General features: G+C 38.9%; 1 protein-coding gene across 1 annotated transcript in view; it reads right to left on the reverse strand.

Annotated features, from left to right (window-relative positions):
* Window positions 1-23197, reverse strand: part of RABGAP1L (RAB GTPase activating protein 1 like) — a 393018-nt gene that overhangs the window by 167827 nt on the left and 201994 nt on the right. The window contains exons 15-16 of the mRNA XM_025044002.1: window positions 18139-18252; window positions 4294-4368 (exon numbers count right to left, since the gene is read on the reverse strand). Coding sequence (XP_024899770.1) covers window positions 4294-4368; window positions 18139-18252 — 189 coding nt within the window. The remainder of the gene's footprint in view (window positions 1-4293; window positions 4369-18138; window positions 18253-23197) is intronic.

Genomic DNA, 23197 nt, shown 5'->3' on the forward strand with positions numbered 1-23197 from the left:
ATAAAATTCCTTTTTAATTTAAGCTCCTTTGAGCTGAGGTTATGTCACATGGAGCAGAGTCCTGAACAACACAATGACACAAACGCTTTTATTTATATATACATACAAAACACTAGGAAGCCTCTACCTTGACCCCTCGCACTCTCTGGAGACTTTATTTTCAGAAAAACTGAGAAGTAGCTCTGCTTCTCATTTCTTAAGTCTATTGGTTAAATCTTATCCTGAACCTGTCTTTGTCTGGGGGTACATTGAAGGATTCATAATTTTTATTTGGAAATAAAACACAGAAAAATACATAAAAGTTATTCATGATTGATTACAAAGTAAAACAGGTAAAGAAATAGAATCCTGTCAATTCTCCTCAATATCCCCGTGTGTCCCTTCCCAACAAGACTCCTAGTTTCTCCTTAGAGACATCACTATTCTGATTTCAACGGTGACCACTTCCTGGGTGTTATTTACCCTTTTCCAGCTATCTGGCTCCCTAAAAATAGACTTCATTCTCGTCTCTTAATGAACTTTATACTAGATGGAATCATATCAAAGGATACCAAATATATTTTGCTTTCTTACTAAACCTTATATTTGTAGGATCCATTCACATGAAGCTGTGTAGCATAAAACATTCATTTCTTTGCCGTATAGCGTTCCACAATATGAATATACTGCAACTTATCCATTTTAATGTCTGATTATAATTCCAGTAGTAGACAGTCTATTAGTGTGCATTGACTCGTCTGACTATTATGGACACTGATACTAGGACAATCGTAACGTGATTTTGGTGCGCGTGTGCACAACTTTGACTAAGGTCAAATTCCTACGAGCGGAATTGCTAGGTGTGCACGTTCTTATCAGATGTGCACCACACTGGTTTCCAAAGCAGCTGTGCCTCGTCGATGACTTTATTTTTAAAAATTCAATAGTTTTAAACATTCCGGATTATCCAAAAAGAATAGTTTTTTATAGTTGGAAACATTCCATACATGCCAATATTAGTATGCATAAAGTAATCTGACCTTAAAAAAGAGCATGATTTTCTAAAGGTCTAAAATAGTATGTGTTCAATAAGAAAAGTGTAAAGCTGCTTGGTAATAAATGTCAGAAAGATATCGGGTTAAAAATGATCTAAAATGTTTTATATAATTTTTAGAATAAACATATAAAAAGACATTTATTGTATTTCCAATTAAGCAAAGGCCAATACCATAATGATATTACTAATTATTATTGCACATTTAACTTCAAAGGCAGGTGGACACTATCATGGTTACAAGCAATCTGTGCTACAACATTCTTCTCCAGCTATAAATGATAAATTTCTTGAAATTTCATACATAGCTAAAACAGCATCTACTGTGATAAACAATTCTTTCAGTGTTCAGACTACAAGTTACAGAGCTATTATGAAAGCATCTAGAAGTTTCCAAGCACTATGAGAAGCTAATTATTTCAGAAAACTACTTAGACGGAAAAAATATTACAAATTCTAAAATTTTGTTTTTGAACATACTTTCATTTTTTGGTCTTTCTTTCCCCTTAGGCAGTGAATGTGAAATATAAATGACCATAGGTGAGAAAAAGACAATATTCCCAAAAAGAAACAGGTTCTGACAGTGATTAATATGGAGCCGCCAAAGGATGTCTGGCAGCAAAAAGAAGCAACGGCTTATGTAACTGATAAAAAATTAGTCAGTAAGACCCTACTAACGTATCTCCCTGGAACCTGAGACAGTGTATTTGATGAATTGTTTAAGCTAGACTGCATTCTTCTACCTCTTTAAACCATGGAGGCAAAATATGGGGGGAAAACATTACAGTTAACTTCTTATTCAAATGGGTTAATGGTCAGTTAATGAATTATGCTGATTAAAAGAAATATCGTACAAGCTGTCATTTAAAAATTACAATAGAATATTCTTCATTAACACTATGCTGAATATCAGTTCATCTTTCCTCAAGGATTCTGAAGGCATTTCTATACTTCCAGTTATTTTATAAGCCATGGCAACAACTGCATAATTCTACTAACGTAGAAAGTGTGAGAGCCTGGACTGAATTTCTATCCATCTTGTGACACACCCTGGAAGCAATTTAGCTGAATAAGTTTATAACAGCTGACTTGCCACATGACTCTTATAATAGGAGAGGAGGTGATGAAAGAAACAATTCTGGGTAATTGAGTTTTCTAGTTATTTGATTCACTCTCTTTCTTTTTTTCGAGGGAGGAGGGAACGGTAGGTGTTTCCAAATAGATATAAGCTTACAACGAACTGAACCTCTGTTAAATCTCAGAACAGATATCTCAGAGAGATAGTCTCATTGAATTTTAATGAATATAGTATACTGTGTTTAACAGGGCTACAGGTTTAAAATGCTAAACTATGATGTACTCAGAGATTTCTTTGCAGAAGACAAAGCTTCACCCCCAAGGCTTGAATGTCAGCTTCTCATCAGAGCGACTGTAAAGGCTCCCTGTGAAGGGACGAGGCCTTTGAACCTTGTTGAATTCCATCATGTCACTGCTTACAGTCCCAGCCCCTTGTGGTAGGGAGCTGACTATTCTAGATATTAGATGGGTTTAGGAGTAGAACAGGTGCGCCGAGAATTTGTGGTCAAAAAGTGCTTGATAATCACAGGTAATCCCAAGAAGATGGGCTATGGATATCCGAGTGAGAAATCAAGCTCAAAGTTAAAGTGAGTAATCACAACAGAATCACCATTATTATCACTAGAATAAAGTTATCAGAACGAGGACCACGAATCTACTATAATTGCTCTGTTTCCAGAATGTAAACCTAAAAAATGCTTTCGTTTTAAACTTTCTGGATCTCTCTCTCGCATTTGACATTATATACTGCTTCTTCCCTATTGAAAAATCCAGAAATTCTTCAAGAATTCCTCTTCCTCATGAGCCCTCTAAACACCTGGATTTCTAGGTTCTAACCTGTTTTTCTTACTCTATTCATTCTACCTGGACGATCATCAACTCCTAACCTTTTTTCTCCATTCAATCTCAATGGATATATTTTTTTCTATCTCAGCTCAAAATACCACAGTTTATTCAGTCATCAAAGCTAGAAAACTTGGCTTGTTACCTTTGACCCTTCCCTGGTCAATTCCATCCATAAAACCTACCGATTTTGCCTCTCGCGTGTTTCTTAATTCTGTTGCTCTTTCTCTGGGTCTCGACATCTCTCACTGAGACGGCCGTCTCCTAACCGGTATCTCTGCTGCTGCTGATTTTCTTCGGCTCCACCCTCTGCTTGGGTATAATAAGAATCTACCCGAAATGAACACCTGGCTGCCATTTCCCTGCTTCGAATTGGTTGAAACTGATCAACGGCTGCTCATTAGCTTTGCGGTGAAGCCCACACTTCCTGGCATTATCACAAAGTCTACAGAACAGTCCCTGCCCATCCGACCTCTCCCTGCACACGATTCCTACAGCGACTGTAGAAACTGTAATTCCTTATTGTTCCTTTGATCCGCTGTGCCCTTTTGTGTTTCCATACATTCATTCACATTGTTCTTTTTCTTTAGCAACCTCTACTCCCTCCCTTTCTCGTCTAGCCTCTCCTAATCTCAACTACTTATGTCTCGGCAAAGCTACCATCTCCTCCGAAAAGTCGTTGCTGAAAGTTCTAGCAGAGCTGGGGTGGGTAATTCTCTCTGTTCTCCTACTCTGGGTATCGCTTTCACTAAGCACACTGCAGGTTAGTGAATGTCAAAAATCAATAAGAACACGTAAAAAGAATAAAAGTAATAAGCATGTGCCCTCTATTATCTGTGTCCCATTCTGGACCATCAGGTCCTCGAAAACACAATTCAGAAATTATTCACATTTGTAACGTCGCTTCCTAGCCCAGTACTGACCACCGATGCTCAGGAAGCATTGTATTAAATGCAAGTGGCTGGAGGGGAAGAGAACATACAGAAAGAAATCACTGAGAAGTTTAAAAGTCTTCTTTGTCACATTTCTTCATGACGGTGCTGGTCCTGCTCGTATTTGGGGAGTCACATTGACTTCTTTAACTCTGGAGCGTTCTAGTTAAAAGTAACTCCAAATAAGCAATGTATTTCCTTCTCGCCAACAAAATGAATTCTATCGAGCAAATGTCCTGTTCCTGACATGAGATCTCTTACCTTCTCGCCATAGGTACATCCTAAAAAAGATATGCCACGTGCGATCTCCATCAAGTAAATGGAAAATAAGAAGGCAGAACGAAACCAAGTAGAAAACAAAATAACCTTGGCAGCGTCACCCCGTTTATTTCACGGAAAATTACTCACATGCAGCAGCAGCACAGCAGCAAGGAAAGACTGTCCTTGACAATACCCGATGTCTTCATCGTAGACGGAGTAGGCCTGGAGAGAAGAATGAAAGAAAAGAACCTCAGAGACAGTCCCAGGTTTGCACTTAGGCATTAGCGCGGGGCGGGCTGCGGCCAGCTCTCGTCCGCCGGCTGTCACCACCATTTCATGACCCTCAACCTAACTGTGAGGGTCACTAGGGACCCTCATGTACCACAGGAGTCACAGCACGGGGTCTAGAGATCTTTTGTTTTTACTTAAAATAGCTGTACTGAGGCACAGCTGGTGTTCAGTGAAACACACACATTTTAACCGCTCAGTTCCCTGAGAGGGGTCATTTACGGAAGCCCACTGCTATTCGATTTCCATCGTTCCAGACATCCCTCGGGCCTCTTTGCGGTTGAACCCCAGGCGACCAATGAGCTGATTTTTTTTTACAATATATCCTTAGCTTTGCATTTTTAAAAGAATTTCATGTAAACGAGATCATATAATAAATACTCTTTCGTTCCTGGCTTCTCTTACTCAGCATAACGTTTCTGAGATTCCCCCATGTTGTAGCATGGCACGTGTCAGTAGTTTATTCCTTTCCATCACTAAGGACTATTCCACCCACAGACATACCACGGTTTGCTTTTCCACTCTCCCATTGGGCATCTGGGGTTTTCCCAGTTTAAGGCTACGATGAATAAAGCTGCTATGTATACACAAGCCTTTTTGTGGATAGAGGTTTTCGTTTTCCTTGGGTAAATACCTAGGAGTAGAAGTTCAAGGTTCAAATGATAAGCGTATGTTTAACTTGGTAAGAAATGCCAAACTATTTTCCAAAGTGGCTGTACAATTATTATACCACACCAGCAAAGCCGAGTGCTCACTGCTTCATGCCCTTGTCAGTACTTGATATTGCTGGTCTCCTCCTGCCTTTTCTTATTTCTGTGGTTTTGACTTGCATTTTCTCGATGGCTAATGATGTAGAGCATATTATCACCCGCTTTTAGGCAACTGATACATATTATTTTGCAACTGTCTCTTAAGTTCTTGCCTATTTGCTTAATTAGGTTGTACACCTTATTATTCTTGATTTATAGGAGTATTTTTTACATTTTGTTTACAAGTCCATTGTCAGACACATGTATTGCCAGCATTTTCTTCCAGTCTGTGGCCTGCCTCTTCATTTTCTTAATGGTGTCTTTGAAGTACTACTGCTTTTTTAACCTTCTTCTGCCAATGATAACACTACCACACTCTCTTCTAATGAGAGAAAAATTAGATCATGGAATCGCTACCTAATGAAATCTGAAAGGAGCTTTTCTTCATTATCACCAGTTTCCAGAGCTCTAATTTTAAAAACTGAAAGATGGATTAGCATTCTTTTACTTATTTAATTTTCTTGGATTTATACAGTTATATTTCTGATCGCTTATATCCAGAGCTCATAGATGGGTGTCTGGGCATGGGCGTGTGCGTGAGCGTGTGCGTGTGCGTGTGCGTGTGCGTGTGTGTGCTACGAGTCAGAAAAAGGATTACAGAAAGAATAGAGAAGGGGCACAAAGTGAAGAAAGAGGGGACAGGTTCTAAAACTACCCCTATTTGGAGCGGTCCCAATGGTGCTGTGTCACTCCCTTTTCCATGAACAAGGAACTCTGGGATATGCTGATGACAGAGTATGTTACATGAGGGACAAATAGGTTTTCAAGGCTTCTCCTTCCTCATGAAAGACTCCTAAAGTGAAGATTCCTTAAAACTATGGATTTCCAAAAGTCCATCATTCTTCACCAACCGTGAGATCACTCTGACAAAAGATTGATCCATCTTTATATAAATATATTTAACATTTGCTGAGAAGTATGAAAACTGTTTCAATAAATGTATGCAAACAATGAGTTGCCCATTTGAGGAAAATAAATTAACCTTGATCCCTTCCTTACTTCATACACAAAAGTTAATTCCAGATATAGCATAGTCCTAAATATAAAACTAAAACTATAAAGCCACTCAGTGAAAACACAGAATACCTCTACAACTTGATGAAGGCAAAGATTGCTTAGCCAGGGCACAAACACTAAAAGAAGAAGCTCATACGGTAATGTCGTCATAATTAAAAAATCTTTACTGATGAAAAGACTGGGAAAATATTTGCAAATATATCTGGAAAAGGTCTGATATCAGAACGTATAAAGAATGCGTACAACTTTACGTCAAACAATCCAATTTAAAAATGGACAGAAGATTTGAAAAGACACTTCAGAAAGGAATGGACAATAAGAACATCATTAGATATTAAAGTGTTCAACATCATTAGTCGTTAAATTAAAATGAAATGAAAGCCAAAATGAGATATTACTACATGGCCACCAGAAGCCAAAATAAAAAAGACTGGTAACACCAAACATTAGTATCCTTGGATTCTCAAACACTGTTGGTAGGAATGTAAAAAAGCAATGCTACTTTGTAAAATTGTTTGGAAGTTTCCTATAAAACTAAACACGCACTTGTCCTAAGACTCAGCAATGCCATATCGATGTATTCACCCAAGAGAAGTGAATACAAATGTACACAAAAAATTGATACAAGGTTAACACTATTCCCAGCAGTTTTATTTATGACAACCCAAACTGAAAGCAGCTCAGGTGCCCCTAATCAGGAGAATGTATAAACAAACAAACTGTGGTATATTCATACAGTACAATATTCCTCAGCAACAAAAAGCAATGAATCATTATACCCATACCATGGAAGGATCTTAGAAATATTATGCTGCGTAAACTACATCTTACACAAAAATTATTCTACGCTAGGGTTTCACTTATATAAAGGTCTCTAACAAGTCAAAGTAATATATGATTAAAAAAATCAAAACGAGGATTGAGTCTGAGGGACAGGCCAAGGACTAAATGAGAAGGCAGGAGAGAACTCCACCTGCAAGGCTCAAACAACATGAAAAGACTAGCAAATCCACAAATAGAAAGAGGATTAATGACTGACAAAGGCGGGGGCAGGGATGACAGGGAGTAACTTCCAGTGGACACAGGGCTTCCTGGAGTGACGTTAATGTTCTAAAACTAAACAGTGTGACGGCTGCACAACCTCATGAAGATACTAAAAGCCACCAGATTGTACACTCATTTGAAGGGGTGAATTTTATGGTACCTGAATTACATCTCAATAAAAAAATATGGATGCAAATATGTTCATGTGCACACACACGCATGTATGTCTATACATATATTCACTTGAACATACATTCATTAGCTCTGTCCACTGAGGTAACTTGTATCAATGGCATCCCAAAAAGCACTGAACACACCTGGCATACAGATATTAGTTTCAGACCATTTCTGACTAAGGAAAATAGGGCTCCTTGAAGGGATGGCTAATTCTAGAGTTGGGCCAGAGAAATGAGCCAGAATGAAAGGCAGTGCTCAAAGAATGATAGAGTGTGTCAGGGGGACACGGACACCAGCTTGAAGGTCTCCCACTGTCCAACTGGAGACAATGTGAGCGCCGAAACAAACAATGATCGTAAGAGAATACAATCTTCTGAGTAAAATGAGAAGTCATGAGTCCCTTTGAATATGATAATAAATAAATGGAAAGTCTGATGGGGAATGGGATATTTACTTAGTTACAAAGGCTCTCAAATAAAATACCTATTAATTACAAAGAGAAGAAGAGTAACTTCATAGTGGAGAAGGCCGGTAAGCAATATCTTATTTACGTGAGCAATGTGATCATCATCAATAACGTAAAAACCGTTAACAGTGTGCTGCCTGAGAGGAAGAAATGAAGACAGATCATCGTCTCTGTGTTTTTCCTGCCAAAGACGTACAGCCTGACCTAACCTCGAGAAAACGTCAGACAAACCGAAACTGAAGACCAGTCTGAAAAATGACTGGCCTGGAATCTTCAAAAGGACCAAGGTGAAGAAAGAGGAGGAGGGAGGGAGAAACTGTTTCAGACAGAAGGAAATGAAGAATTCCTGACGACTGAATGGAATGCGTGAATCTTAGCTAGATCCTTTCTCTACAGAGGACATTCTTCGGACAATCAGTAAGGCCTGGATGAAGCCCAAAGCCTAGGTAGCAGCAATACACCATCATTACGCCCCTCATTTGGATGTTCTTTTACAGCTGTGTAGGAGAATATTCTTGCCTGTTAGAAAACACCCTAAAGTATTTGGGGGTGACGTGGCATTATGTTGGCAAATTACTCTCAAATAGTAGAGGAAAACAAATTCCGTACCTGCGACTTTCCTAAAGGTTTGAGATTGTTAAAAAAATATATATGGAAATATGGGAAAATACATATATATAAGTAAATTTGACAGAATCATGTTGAATCTAATAATAAAAAATGGGGGCTTACAATGGTTATTAAGTTTGTCCTATATGCTGGTAAAAAGGAAAATATCAACATAAGCTCTAAAAATAGACCCACTGACATGAAATAATCTAAAATACTCTAAACACTAGCAACAATGAATATAAAAGGCTGGATGTACTCACAAATATTCACTCACAAAGCAATTTTCTTATCTAACACAGCTGGCAAAATTCCTAGATGTAAATTTCCTTTTATATAACGCTTCAAAAAAATAAATAAATAAAGGCCCCTGGCAACAATTTTAAGCTGAACGGATATGTTCAGGGTTTTTTTTAAGAAAAGGAAATGTAAAATAACTAGACTACCATATTCTTAAAAAAAAAATTTTTTTTTAATGTCTCTATTGCAAGTAAACTCTTGTGTGATTACTGGAAATTACTCAGTGTTTAATATCCATTCTTCAACTTTTGATTTTAAAGAAATGATACATAAAAGACATCATAAAAGAATTCTATAAAATAAAGCAGCAGCCCTGCTCTTAAGGAGCTTACTTAACCTAAATGATTCTTATGAATAAAATTACTTTACAGAAGAACGAAATGGTAAAAATAGAGAGCTCTTTCAGAGTTTACATATGTTCAAATTGCATCTGAAATACCAGTATGTTGACCGTGAAAACACGCCTCTCAGACCATCAACCGCAAGGGACATTAAGTGACCACGGGTCCCAGATACTACGCTGTGAAGTCCACCCCCATGTTTAGACCAAGGCCACACTCGCTGGCCACGCTCACTGCCAGCCAACGCCTGAGCACAGCAAGACCACTGAGATGTGCCAGCTTCCGGGACACGTGGCACCTCACAGGCAGCTCTGGCTGAGGACTCAGCACTGGCCTTGCCAAAGCTCCCTGAGAGCGTGCTATCGTCTAAGACACTTCCGCCCGGCCTGCCTTCCTTCCTCTGTTCTTCTTCCCTTGGGGTCAGACCAGCACCAGGGCCCATGGCTCTCCTGGCGTCCTCCCCATCTCCTCTTACCGGAGATGGATTTCCCCTCATGTATTTCTGACGCATTTAATCCTCTCTTGGTGGCCGGCTTCATAGAGAACCTGGCCTAACACGGTTTCATCAAGTCAACAGCATCAAGTTGACTACACAGATGCCGTGTAATTAGAAAAATGTCAGAGATAGCCTCTTCCTTCAAAGGCTGAACGTACTGTAAAAAAGGCTGAAATGGAACTAATCAATGTTCAAAATCCATAGTAATCATCTAAATTTTATGGAGTATTTTTAATCTGTAAATCGCCGTGGGTAGAAGCGGGTAGGACGAGCTTCCCAAGCGAAGTGGGCAACTAAGACCTGGAGCCAGATGGGAAGGAGGAGGAACGCGATTCAGATTCACACCCTTTCCAGGCCTGTAAAAGATGCAGGAAGAGGTCCGGCTAAGGAGGAGGCTTCAAAGTTATAGAGATATTGCCAACTGCACAACAATTAGTAAACAGGAAGTAAGTCCCCATAACGCCATGACTAATCCATTCAGGAATAACTGAGTTTATTGTTTAGGATATTTAAGGCATCTGAATCTAGTATAGAGATAGATCTCTATGCTGTGAAAAATCATAAATTTAGGAGGCGCCATGAGTACATTTGAAGCTTTCTTGTGTTATGCAGGTTAGCTTTATTTTTTTTCCTTCTCTTTCTATTTTAAAAAGTAATCTTCCTTTTCTTCTCTTCCTCAAAGAGTAATGTCGCTTTCTAAAAAGAATGACTATCACCTAACCCTTAGGGTTAACACTAATCCCTGTATTCTGATTTTATACATTTTTACCATCCTCACAATCCCACCCTTTCTTTTCTTTATTCTGGTAATGGTGTGATGGCTTCAATTAGCCTTTCAGTTGAAAGACTCCAGGCTCCACAGAAACTACAAAGCTATTTCAAGAAAAGCTCTTACAGGAGCAAGCACATAAAGAAATTTTAAAAATCTCCTCAGACATTCTCAAAAGCGTTACAAATCACTCATTTTCTTTCCAGGGCTCCAGCCTCACAAACCTGACCTTTTCACTGATACAGTTTCAGAAGAAAAATCCATGTTTAAAATAACGTCATATCTTCTTGGTGAAGCTCTGACTCAGAAAGTCTATCCTATTAATATGTATATTAGAGGGGACCAAAAAATTAAAACCGAAAAATAATCCCTTGCGGATGACTTTAGTGATACTAACAAATCTAAAAAACGTTTTTGAAATATTGTAAGCAAAAGCTAAGCAGGCACACAGACACACACACGCACACACACACACGACACACACACACACACACACACACACAACGAAGCTTTTCAACTTTAGGTCACTAAGATTTCTTTATGTGTATGTACATGTGTGAGCATGTATTTCCTGTTTTGAATGGCTATAAACATTGTCCTTGGCAATGAAGCAGAATTAGACAATTCTTCTAAAATGGAAAATGTGAAATGAGTGGCTTCAAGTGGGGAATGCCACTAAATACAACTCTTTCTGCGAGACTGATTGATCAGGATGCTAATGTGGCGCCCAATCCGTCCCACTGTAAACGAGAAGATCAGCGAAAATGCCACTCGCCCCCCGAAAATATGGAACTGTTAACCAACAACCCGACTACTGAAAAGCCTGAGGGGCACACTGTAAAAACGTGATCTCTCATATTTCCTCATGGAAACTAAACGATATCTCACAGAAGGGGAAATTTTGGAAAAAGGATACTAAGAATAACTAAGAAGAGATTTCAGTGTCTCACAGAGTCAGGGGTATAAAAAGGGAAGGGTGGGGCCACCAGAGAGGAAGAGGAAGAGCTCTCATAAATGCCTCCGGCTTTGAGTTGAGATCCTGGAAGGGCCTCACTGTCTAAGCAAAAGATAAAAAAATTAAAAAAAAAATCAAACCTGAGTCAAAGGGATCTACCATACTCCATCTTCCTAACAAAAGAACATTGAATCTGTGAAATGACATCATCCAAAGCCTTTTCATATACAAGATCCGGAATTCTATTAAAAACAATCGACCATGAAAGAATATATGAGCAAGTATATAAAAATCAAGAGATAAAAGAATATATTAATAGCTGATCAGATATTTTATTATGCTTTAAGTGAAATAATAAAAAGAGCAGATATCAATGAAAGAGAAAGCAAACATATAATAAATAAAAACAACAAAGCCAAAAGTTAGCTCTTTGAAAAACAAATAAAATTGATACAGTATCGATTCAATCCAAATCCAATCAAAATCCTCGAAGGTGTTTTTTCTCCTCAAAAATTGCCAAGCTGATTCTAAAATATAGACAGACAAAGGGCCAAGATAGTAAAAACGATTCTGAAGCAGAATGAAGTTGTAGGCCCATCACTACAAGATAAGACTTACTGTAAAGCGACTATAATTATAATAGGGTGGTATTGGTACAAAGATAGATAAACAGATCAATAGAATACAATGGTCCAGAAATGAAAACAGGATTTTGAAGAGCTATATCCACTCCCATGTTTATTGTACCATTGTTCACAATAGCCAAGATATGAAAAAAAACCTAACTGCTCATCGATGGATGAATGGATAAAAAAGATGTGGTATATATTCACAATGGAGTATTATTCAGCCATGATAAAGAAGGAAATCCTGCCGTTCGAGACATCATGGATGGACCTTGAGCAAATTATGCTAAGTGAGATAAGTTAAACAGAGAAAGGCAAATACTGTATAACTTGTAAAAACCAGGGTGTGAAATGGTATTTACCATGGTGTGGGGGAGGGGAAGGTAAGATTAATGTTCATTAAGTGTATGAACTTATAACAAGTAGTTAATAAGATATAGAGAGCTAATGCATAGTATAATGAAGAGAGATAACAATACTGTACTTCAATCATGAACTTGCTAATAAGAGGTTAAAACTTAATTATCTCGACCACTGAAAAGATAATCAGTAATATGACAGAAGTACAAAATATTGCTACGACCATATTATAATATGTAAAGTATCAAATGAACACGTGTACACCTTAAATATACAGTATTATATATCAAATATATTCATGCAAAAAAAGATAAAGAAATAAAAAGTCCAGAATAAAAAAAGAAAAAAAAAGAATGGTCCAGATGGACCCACACACATGGATCTGATGTATGACAAGGATGCTGCAGTAATACAGTAGGAAAAGAATGGTCGTTTACAAATAATGCTGGATCGACCAGAAATACGCATAGAAAAAAATGAACCTTGACTTCTACCTCATAGGACAATCAAATACAGATAGATCGTAATCCTCAATGTAAAAAGCAAAAGAATAAAATGTCTAGAAGAATGCAGAGAACATTTTCATGACGTTGGGTTAGGCAGATATTTCTTAAACAGGACATGAAAGCACTGACCGTAAAAGAAAACGTTAATAAATTGGGCCTTGTTAAAAATTAATAGCTTCTTCTGTTCATCAAAAGATATCATTCATTGAGTGAAAAAGCAATACATATATCTAAAGAAGGACTCGTGCCCAGGATATAAAAAAAATCTCCTACAAAACAAAAAAAAGAGAAAACCCAATTGTAAAACTGGGCAGAAGACAAACAGGTTTGTCATGACAGAGGACATCCTAATGGACAATAGCATATGGAAAGGCGCTCATCCTCGGTGGTCATAAGGGAAATGCATAGGAAACCACAGTGAGATACCACTACGCAGTCCCCGAAATGGTGAAAACTTTAAAGTTTACCAAGTGTTAGTGAAAATATAGAGCCACTGGAATTCCTCATCACTGTTGGGTGAAATGTAAATGGTAAAACTTTGAAAACCTGTTTGGCAGTATCTCCTGAAGGTGAATGTGTCCTTTCACCCAGAAATTCCATTCCTAGTATATACCTAATGGAGATGTTCACTTTATGCACCAAAACATTAGTAACAGAAGAGTGTACATACCAGCATTCTTCATAACTGAAAATAACGCGAATGCCTACCAAGAATAGACCAGATACGATGTTGTAATATAGTCATACCATGGAATACTATGCAGCGATGAAAACAATACACCAGCACCATATACTACATGGATAAACCTCAGAGACAATGGGAGCAAAAGAAACCACACACTCCATATCGTGTGCGTCCATTTTTTCAAGTTCGAAAAGAGGCGATACTAACGTATGGTGACGTATATCAGTGTGGTGGTGCCTTTGGGGAAGGTAATTGCTGGCAGGGGAAAAGAGGCAGGCTTCTGGATTGCTAGTAAAAGCCTATGTCTTTATCCTATAGTAATTACAAGGAAGTGTTCACTCAGTAAAAGTCACTGAATTATAGCCTCAATATTCGTGCACTTTGCTATATGTATATTAAATGTTATACTTGTTAAAATTTATTAAATGTTATACTTATTAAAGTTTTTTTTTAATGATAGTAATGAGATCTAAGGTGATTTTAAGGATACTATGCTTTATAAAGATGAAGGCCTAACATGGATGGGCCTTGGAAGTATTATGCTAAATGAAATAAGTCAGAAAAAGAAAGACAAATAATGTACGATTTCACTTATGTGGAATCAAAAAATAAAAACAAACCAAAAAACAAAAACACCCAAAACACCAAACTCACAGAAAAAGAGATCAGATTTGTGGTCACCAGACGTGGGGGGTGAGGGGAAGGTGGAGGAAGGTGGTCAGAAGGTACAGAAGCACTGTTATAAGTGAGTACTGGGGACGTAGGGTACCACACGATGGCTCTGACGCCACTGCATGACACGTAGGACAGGTGTTAAGAGAACAGATCCTAGGAGTTCTCATCACAAGGACTTATCAAAAAGTAAGTCACTGAATGCACTCCATTTCATGTGTGCCTGAAACACACACCCAAACACAACAGAAAGCCAGGTAAAGTCTTCGAAGTCAAATGACACCCTTTAGAGCTCTGGCTCGGGCAGCCAGCAAACACTCAACAGAGGAATTCATTGTTAAAATCTGCACTCATCTGTTATAGCTTAGGAAAATGTTTAAATCACTTAGAATCAAATTGGATTTGGAATAATCTCATGAGACCCCACATTCTTACTGAGGAGGAAATGCAAAAAGTGATTTTCCCGAAGTCTGAGATCTGCCTCGGGGAGGGATCGAGACCAGAACCCGATCTGATGTTCAGTCCTTTACACTGTGCCAACCCATCTCCCAACTAAAACAGATTTCATGTCATATGTAAATGAAAAAAGTGCTAAAGATACCTGGGGTGGTAGCATATTTTTCCTCCTTTCAAGGACACTATTTTAAAACGGTTGTCGAAAGACAGGAAGGAGGGAGGGAGGGAGGGAGGGCAGCCAAAACCTCAACATTTTTAGAATCCTCTGAATTCTACTATTTTACTTTCAGTTCAGCTTCTACACATAAATTTACGACAACAGAAGAATCTTCGAACCATTTCAATTTCCTCCTACTTTGAAAATGACATTAAGAGCAAAGCTGAAATTGACAAGGCCATTAAAACGCGACAGGAAGCGTTTAGCAGGCTTCCCTCCATCCTGACAGTTCGAATCATTTCTCATTTCACCGGAGCCACAGCAAACTTCAACTACAAAGTCGGACTCTTGAATCTTTGAAACCGGAGTTCATTTCAACACTTACTGTAATTGAAATTCTCTTAATTTCTGTCTCGATTTAAGAGCACAGCATGTCGTTATTTCTAGTATAGGCTCCACTGATGAGTTGGCAGAAATAAAGGAGGTAATAAATGTGAAAGCACTCTGTAAATCTGGAATAATTATAACACACGGAAGGCTCTGTACTCAGAAACAAGGTCTGTAAGTGCGTTGCTGATGTGACTGCGATGCCCCCTTCTTCGTGGCAAACCACTACGTGTAATTTCTTTACGACAAGGGTGTCTACCGTCACTACTGTTACTACCAGTGCAGTAACGTAAGAAAAAGATTAAGAAAAGAAAATAAAGCAAAACTGTCTATTTACATATTACATAACAAAGTAGCTGATTTAAGAGCAAGGTGGTATTAATGTTTATTCAGCTTGGTGCAACGTGTGCAGAACGGAAGCTCAAAGGTATACTGCTGAGTATGTGAGGTATGATGTTGGCTATTATTCTAGAAATTAAAATAACAGAACAGGAAGAGCATACTCAGTGGCCTTAAAGTCACACACGGTCGCTTTCAGGGATGGGGATTGGTCATAAGATAAAAGACTATGGTTAAAATGACTGCGAAAAGCGTAGGGAAGCGGATGCACAGACTCGAGAAGAACATTCGGTTCTCAGTTCCTCGTGAGGGTGCTGTGCCGTTGGGGTCTGCAGCAGCACCTGAGGTTTCCCTGTGTGAGCGCCGGGCCACTAACTGATGGCTGGTCACTGGGCGGGGACAGCGTCCGCTCCAAACGGAACCCAGCGGAGACCGGCCTCGCTGGCATGTTCCAATGTATTCATCTCTGCTCACCCTCATTATCACAGACTCTTGTAAAATTACATTTAGGTAATTTATATTTTAGTACACTATTACGGTCTTAGCAACTTTCATTTACTATCTTGAATTCTGAAATGGTTTTAATATGATTCTTTCGTTTCTGCATTTTCATAAAATTTAGTGCCCTTTACTCAGCAATTAGAAGGTATCTTAGAGCTATGTTTTTAAAATATTCTTTACTCAGAAAGAGCTTTAAAACTGTCTAATCTGATGCAAAATATATATGGATAATCTAAAATGGTGATACAAGCTGTATAAATTACTAATGAATACTTTCTAATGAATTCAAGATTGGATCATTAACCTGCGATATCAAACAAAGCAAGAAGTATCAACTACTTAAATGGACCAACTGTTTAACTTTTATCTTTGTGTTTACTAATGTTTCAGCTATTTCTCCTCTAAATATTATATAATGAGGCAAATACTGTTTTTACTACGACAGAGCAAAACTGTAAGTCAGAGGCTGCAAGCACATAGAACCATCTGTTTAGTTATGTGTAAAAAGTATCTAGCATCGATCAGAGAAAAAATGAGGGGAAAGTCACTGATTGACTAAAAATATACTTGATGCTAGCGGAAAAATCTTGTTCTGTATACCATAAGCCAGCCCCTTCCAAATAAACTTAGAAAAATATAAATTTTGTTATATTCCTTATGCAAGCCAGAAGCTAATTAGCCTGTAGAATTTCAAAACAGGTAAAAACTTTTTTAATTACCACTTTTTCCTTTTACAAGTATATAATGAATATGTTATACATTTTTATGGTGTTTTATGGTTTTTGGCATTTTTAAAACAAGATGATTTCCAGTAATCAGTACATTCTCAGATTTTCAGTTTTTTATGCATTTCTAGCTCTGAATGATATAGCCATATAAAAATAGATTTCTGATCAGCATTTATATTTATAATTCTCCATAATGGTTACATCAAGAAAAAAGAAAATACCAGACAGGAGTGGGCAGAGGGCCAGACCACAAACATGCGAGGACTTTCACGAAAGCCGAGCCCTCTGCATCGATCCTAGATGTAGATAAGTGCTTTTATTTATAAGTGTCATTTGAAAAAAAACCAGTACATATAAAATGACACTGGAATGGGAGCATACTTCCGACTACCTACTGGCTAACCTTTGCTACTCGAAAGGGTCGGTTTGATTATTCAGGAAGGGAATCACCTAACTTACAAATTAGCCACGGCGTTTGCTTTCTCTCCACATTATTACAGGCTCTTTGCCGCGTTCACTGCCCCTCAACAATCTCTTAGAGTGGTAGATAAGGACGATGCTGACCACACCCACCACACCGTGTAGGGCGACCTAAGTTTGAGGATAGAGGCAAAATTTTGTTTAATGGACTTGGTAATTTTGAGTCTTTGGCCTCAGTTAGCATTGAGAATATGAGTTAACCATATATACGTATTTCGAGAGTCATTCTGCATTTCGGATATAACCTAGAGAAATTAACAATCTGATGACTATTCTCCACTAGCAGAGCATAATCAGTGAAAATCAGGAAACCATTTTCTTCCAGGCCCACTAATAATGAGGGAGAAGAAAGATTTCAAAACGGGACATAAAACCACACGAAGCTGTATGACGTGACATAACTCTGAATATAGCAACAATAGCAGAGAACGTGCCAATATTCAAAATCAGATGCCACACTGCTTCCTACGCTTGTCTATTGTCAAATGCCACATTGTCAGAGGGGCAGAGCCCTCGGGACTCCTGAGGCCGACCGCGGCAGCCTGCGAGGCCCTGCTGCGGCTGCTCCTTGCCGGACAGCAGCAGAGCCCAACGGAGGCCGCGCTGTGCCTTCTCCCTCACAAGGAGGCACGGAACACGCAGCCCAAGTCGCCATCGGGACCGAGGGCTGCGGATCCGTTAGTGTCAGGTGTAAAGCAGAGGACGCGGCACAGTGCACATAAGAAATGAAGAGAGGAAAAAAAACCCTACAAATCTTGACGAGGGGTTTCTAAAATACAGCCCCGTAAAATAAATCGGAAACACGAGGCGGAGGCGCTCGCTACCTTGCAGATCTTGTAGAGCGACTCCTGGCCGTCGCCCCCCGTGTCCTTGAAGTGCTCGTGTGCAGGAAACGTGCGATGGATGTCCCGCGTGATGACACTCTCCTGTGCCGAGTCCTAAAAAAGAAAAAAAAAATTTAATTTCTTTTTAATTAGGAAAACTAATATATATATACATGGTTAAAAAAAAAATTTGAACAGCACATGAAAAGTACGCCCCGCCCCCAATGCCTTCCGTCCCAGACCCACAATCCCATTCATCAGAGATAAACGCTGACGAACAGTTTTTTTGTGCCCTTTCGCCCACCTGCCCATCTGTAGATATGTGAACGTATGTTCACGTGAGGGGAGAGGGGAAAAGTAGTCAGTATACACACATCTCCATCCTTTGCTTCTTGAAGCACAAATAGAAGTAAACTATCAGCTCAATTCGTACAATAGGAAAACTTATAGAATATTCCTTAATGATACATGCAGATGTATTTCATTCTTCTTAAGAGCAGCTATTCAAAAGAATGAGGTACATCTGGATATGGATATATCATAATTTATTTGATATTCTCCTAATAATGATTATTTAGGTTTTTCTATTTATAGTACCAATAATATCACTAGGAACATCTGTATCCATACCTGTCCCAGGGCAGGCTCCTAGAGCTGGAATTGCTAGGCCAAAGGCACATGCATTTCCATTTCTGATAAAGGGACTTTCCCTTCAGAGCTGCGGCATGATACACACTCCGAACGATGCTAAGAGTATGTGTTTCTCTACAGCCTCCCGTATTACCTGACTTTGTAATTTTTGACAATCTGATAACTGAAAACTCAGACCACAGTAATTTAAAAAGTAAGAAATATTATCAATCTCCCCCCCCCAATGAATAGGTTAATTACCCAACTCACTCGCTCCAGAAAATAAAAAGCCCCGAACAGCTATATTAAGATGACATATGCTTAAAAGATAAATCTAGAGAATTTGTTCAGATATATTCAGGATCCAAAAGCTCAAAATTGAGTAAAACTGTAAATCTTATAAAAATGATTCATCCATCACTTGATTTTATTTTACCCCTGTAGAGGTTGTTTGTTTTATCTGTTTAAATGTCCAGAAAACAGGACGAGACTTCTAGCAATCCCGATGATGGAACTATTTTGCACAATTTAAGGAAAGCATCGATGACTACTATTGCAAATTAAAAGTATTGTTCAATGTCTTGCTTCAGTAAAGATCTGAACGAATCCCCTCCTTCAGTTAAAATCAAGAAAGGAAAAAATGTTTGCTATATAAGTTACTTTAATGAATGCTATTTCTCGTTCTCTCTCTAGCTGAGCCGTGTGTAAGAGGGAAGGAGCTGATCAGCTCTGCGTTAAGCCAGTGCCTTCTCTTGCTGCCTTTTCCATTTCGACTGTTATGTCATGCTGGGTGGTAATTAGACCTCATATCATGTAGAGAAAGGACATCAACTGAAAAGTTCCCCACTTGCTAACAAACACCAAACATATTGCAAATAAATCAGTCCAGAGAACATTCTGATGGCAGGAATGGAATGCCAGAGCTGAATACAAATGAAACTTTAAAAAATTATCATAACCTAAGTAAAAAGACGCGTAGCAAGTTCACATTTAACAAGGTAAATGCAGTTTCTAATGATAAAGAATATTTTGGGGTGAAATGGGGATACAGGACACGGTAAATATAAAGGCAATGTACAAAGAGATACACTGTGAAACATAGGTTTCATCTGGCCTAGTATGAAGCGTGAAGGGAATCTGTTACCTGGTCAAAGAAATTTTCACTGGCCAATTTTCTCCAAGAGAAGGCTTCTCTCTCCACACAGTAGTAGTTTTCACTTACAAACCATCCAAAAAGATGACCAATGAAAACGTTACTACAGCTACCATCGAACTATTTCAGGGGCAAATGTGTGCTGGGTGGTTCATGGGTTAACTTTTTTTGCACTTTTCAAGATGTTAAAGGAGAGGAATCACTGGACTATCTTCCCTAGAAACTGCCCACTTACTTGGCATCATGCTGTGTTTAAGTGGTACCAACAGTCTGATTCAGAGAAAGGAACATGGACCAAAATTTCTAGAAAGTAACTCTGCATGATACTGAGTAATTTTTCTATGCATATTTTAATCTTCCTTGTTTTTTTTTTCTAAATAAGGCAAAAATCAAATGAAAATAAAAATCATAAATTTTTCCTTGCTTAATTAACTTTCCCTTCTTAGGAATACTTTTAAATGATTTATACACATGAGTGTTTCTAGAGTTTTCTTCCTACATAGTGATCTCAGTTGGCTAAGGGGATAATTTCTGGAACTTCACTTTACAGACTAAATAAGCTATTTTGCTACATCGGTCATTGATCCCTTCACAAGTGAAGGTCAAGGAGTACACTAGACTCTCCCGAACAGACTAACAGGAATGAAGCTGTGCCCAACTAGAGAAAACAATCGTGGTTTTGAAACCACAGGTAACCACCTCCCAACGACCCACTGTCACGAGTACGGATGGTACATATTTCGGGAACCCCCACCTCTCCCCCAATTCTCTCACTCACCCATTCAACACATATCAGAGTCAAGGAGTTGCCGGATCTAACGCACAGCGAAAGCAGGAGAAAACAATTCTTCTCTTTAATATAGACTCATTCCAATTACAGTTGTCGATTTTTACAAGAAATAAAATGAACAGAGAAGGACAGAAAAAGAGGCCAAATAATTCACCATATAAGTATCTAGAGCTAAAAAGTTTCATATGAAAACCCTCTCTTTTTTTTTTTTTTACTATGGCTAAAAACATTTTACAGCACAACGAAAACTGATATGAGGTCAATTTTTTGGCGGGTCAACTTAAGGAGCCTCTGCCAACCATTGCCAGATCGAGAGGGGGACAGCCACTCCTCATGGGCAGCTGCTTCACCCGCATCCGGAGACTCACAACTTCACCCAACATTTACTTCCCAGTACGTGCATCTCATGTGGTATGATAGCAAATTCATGTCATTTAGAATAAAATAATGTGTGTACAGTGCTTAGCACACTGCCTAGTATAAAATGAGTACTCACCAAAGAAATAATAATAATAATAATTATTCCCCCTTTTCTTTAAGAATCACGCTTAACTGTTTAAATATTTTGGTGAACAAACATTTTAGACATCCTTCTGTATTTGAACACTCTAAATAATAAAGTAAACAACTGTTTTTCTTCGGACATCGCTAACATTGTGATTACGAAACCAATTCCCTTAGACTTTTCAGTATGACGATGCGTTAATGCATACATGCCCGTTCTAAAATTTTTATCATGTACCTAACGTGTCCTAAGTTTTCCTTGTTTTTATCAATTTATGAATAAAAGCAAAAGGGAACAATTATTTGGATAACATGATATTTTTATCAACTGGTACACACTCTGGCCCAGCTTCGCATATATCCCTGCAATAAAGAAGATGTCCGCACAGATGTCAGCGGAGGGCTGGAAGGGCGGCAGGGGGTGGAAGCTGAATCTGTCAGAGCAGCTACCACTTCCACATCACTTTAGAATTTAGCTTCAGAGGATCAGGGAAGGGTTGAAGTCATGGTAATGGAGAGGACAAATGCCACTGTCACTACTGCATGCCTCCCTTCTGGACCGCCACCACCGAGAATGTAACCGGTAGGCAAAGTCCTCCAGATCATCTTCTTTCTGCCTAAGGAGGGTCACGTTGGGCCACATGCAAAAGCTCGCTCAGAGCAGAAATGGAATAGTCGTGAGAGGTTTGGAAGACAGTCCCCACAACCCTTACCCTTGACACTAACACCACATAGCAACTAAATTTCTATTTAGTTTACCTTTCGAGGATTTTTTTTTCATTTCCAAACCGCTAAGTCATAACACTAAACATCTTCCAAAGAGACATCAGTCTCTAGTGTGATAAAATCCACGGTCATAACTCAGCTTGCTGAAGACCAGTCCAAAACCGACCCTGAGAGGTATGCCAAATAGCTCGATTAACTTTTGATCGTATTAAGTGGGTTCAATTTAAAGCTTCTCTCAAGAATACTACATGAGCAGTTCTTCCAATATGATGCATATACCCTGACAGTTTGTAATGCTCTGAGTTCCCAGTTGGAGAGAATCATCACTCGCTTGCTGTGAGCAAGAAATGAATACGGCATTCACGTGTCAATAAGTATTAGGAAGACAGGCGTGGATGACCACAGCCTATTATTATTCTTCATTTCTGCACTGTCAACACTGGAAAGGTATTTTAGTGGCGAGGACCGTTTTCACATGTGACCTTAGCATCAGACAAAGTATAAGACTGATGTCCTGAGAAATGAACGCCTTGACTGTACCTTGATTTGCTACATTTTTACAGCTATGGCAGCATCTTTTTTTATTAATCCCTTGTCAGATCCAAAGAATTGCATTTTCACTTTTCATCCACTATAAAGTCACTTCAACTTTATAAGTCCATGCCAATTTGTGAGTGTCATTAAAATGCCAATGTAGACCATGCCTCGCCAGTCAGTCGACAGATAAATGATTCAGATCTTGAAAAAAGTTTGACCTTAGAACGTGCCTTCCAGTCTCACTCCCCAGGGACCCTCCTTCAGTTCTATGTGGGAGCCAGTTCTGTGGTAAAACATCACACACCGGCTGGCTTGCATGCCCCCGACAGCAGATGGGTTTGCAGTGGTGGGTCTGATTTATTTGCCTTGATGTTCGCCAAAAATCCAAAGAGGCAGAGATGAAAGGAGGAAATATGAAAGTGCATTCTAGTTTCAAACGTGCTACTAAAATCATGAGCTGGAAACTGTAACACAAAAAGGTTGGATCGTGGCCGATCTTCCTTCCTTGAATAGGGGGACAGCCTTAGCATAAGCGGGGTAACATGGAAGCAAAGAAAGAAAGGTCAGCGAAATCATATTGCGAGCGAGCTGCTTCGTGGGCATTGCACACACGCTGCCAAATGTCTCAGAATCAAAGCGTGACACAAAGGTTAAAAACGTAAGCCACTTTCTGGCTTCACCTGGAAAGAAATCTCTTCAGAGAGCAGCAACAGGAAGAC

The sequence above is a fragment of the Pteropus alecto genome, unplaced genomic scaffold, assembly GCF_000325575.1.
Source record: "Pteropus alecto unplaced genomic scaffold, ASM32557v1 scaffold101, whole genome shotgun sequence".
Taxonomy (NCBI): Eukaryota; Metazoa; Chordata; class Mammalia; order Chiroptera; family Pteropodidae; genus Pteropus; species Pteropus alecto.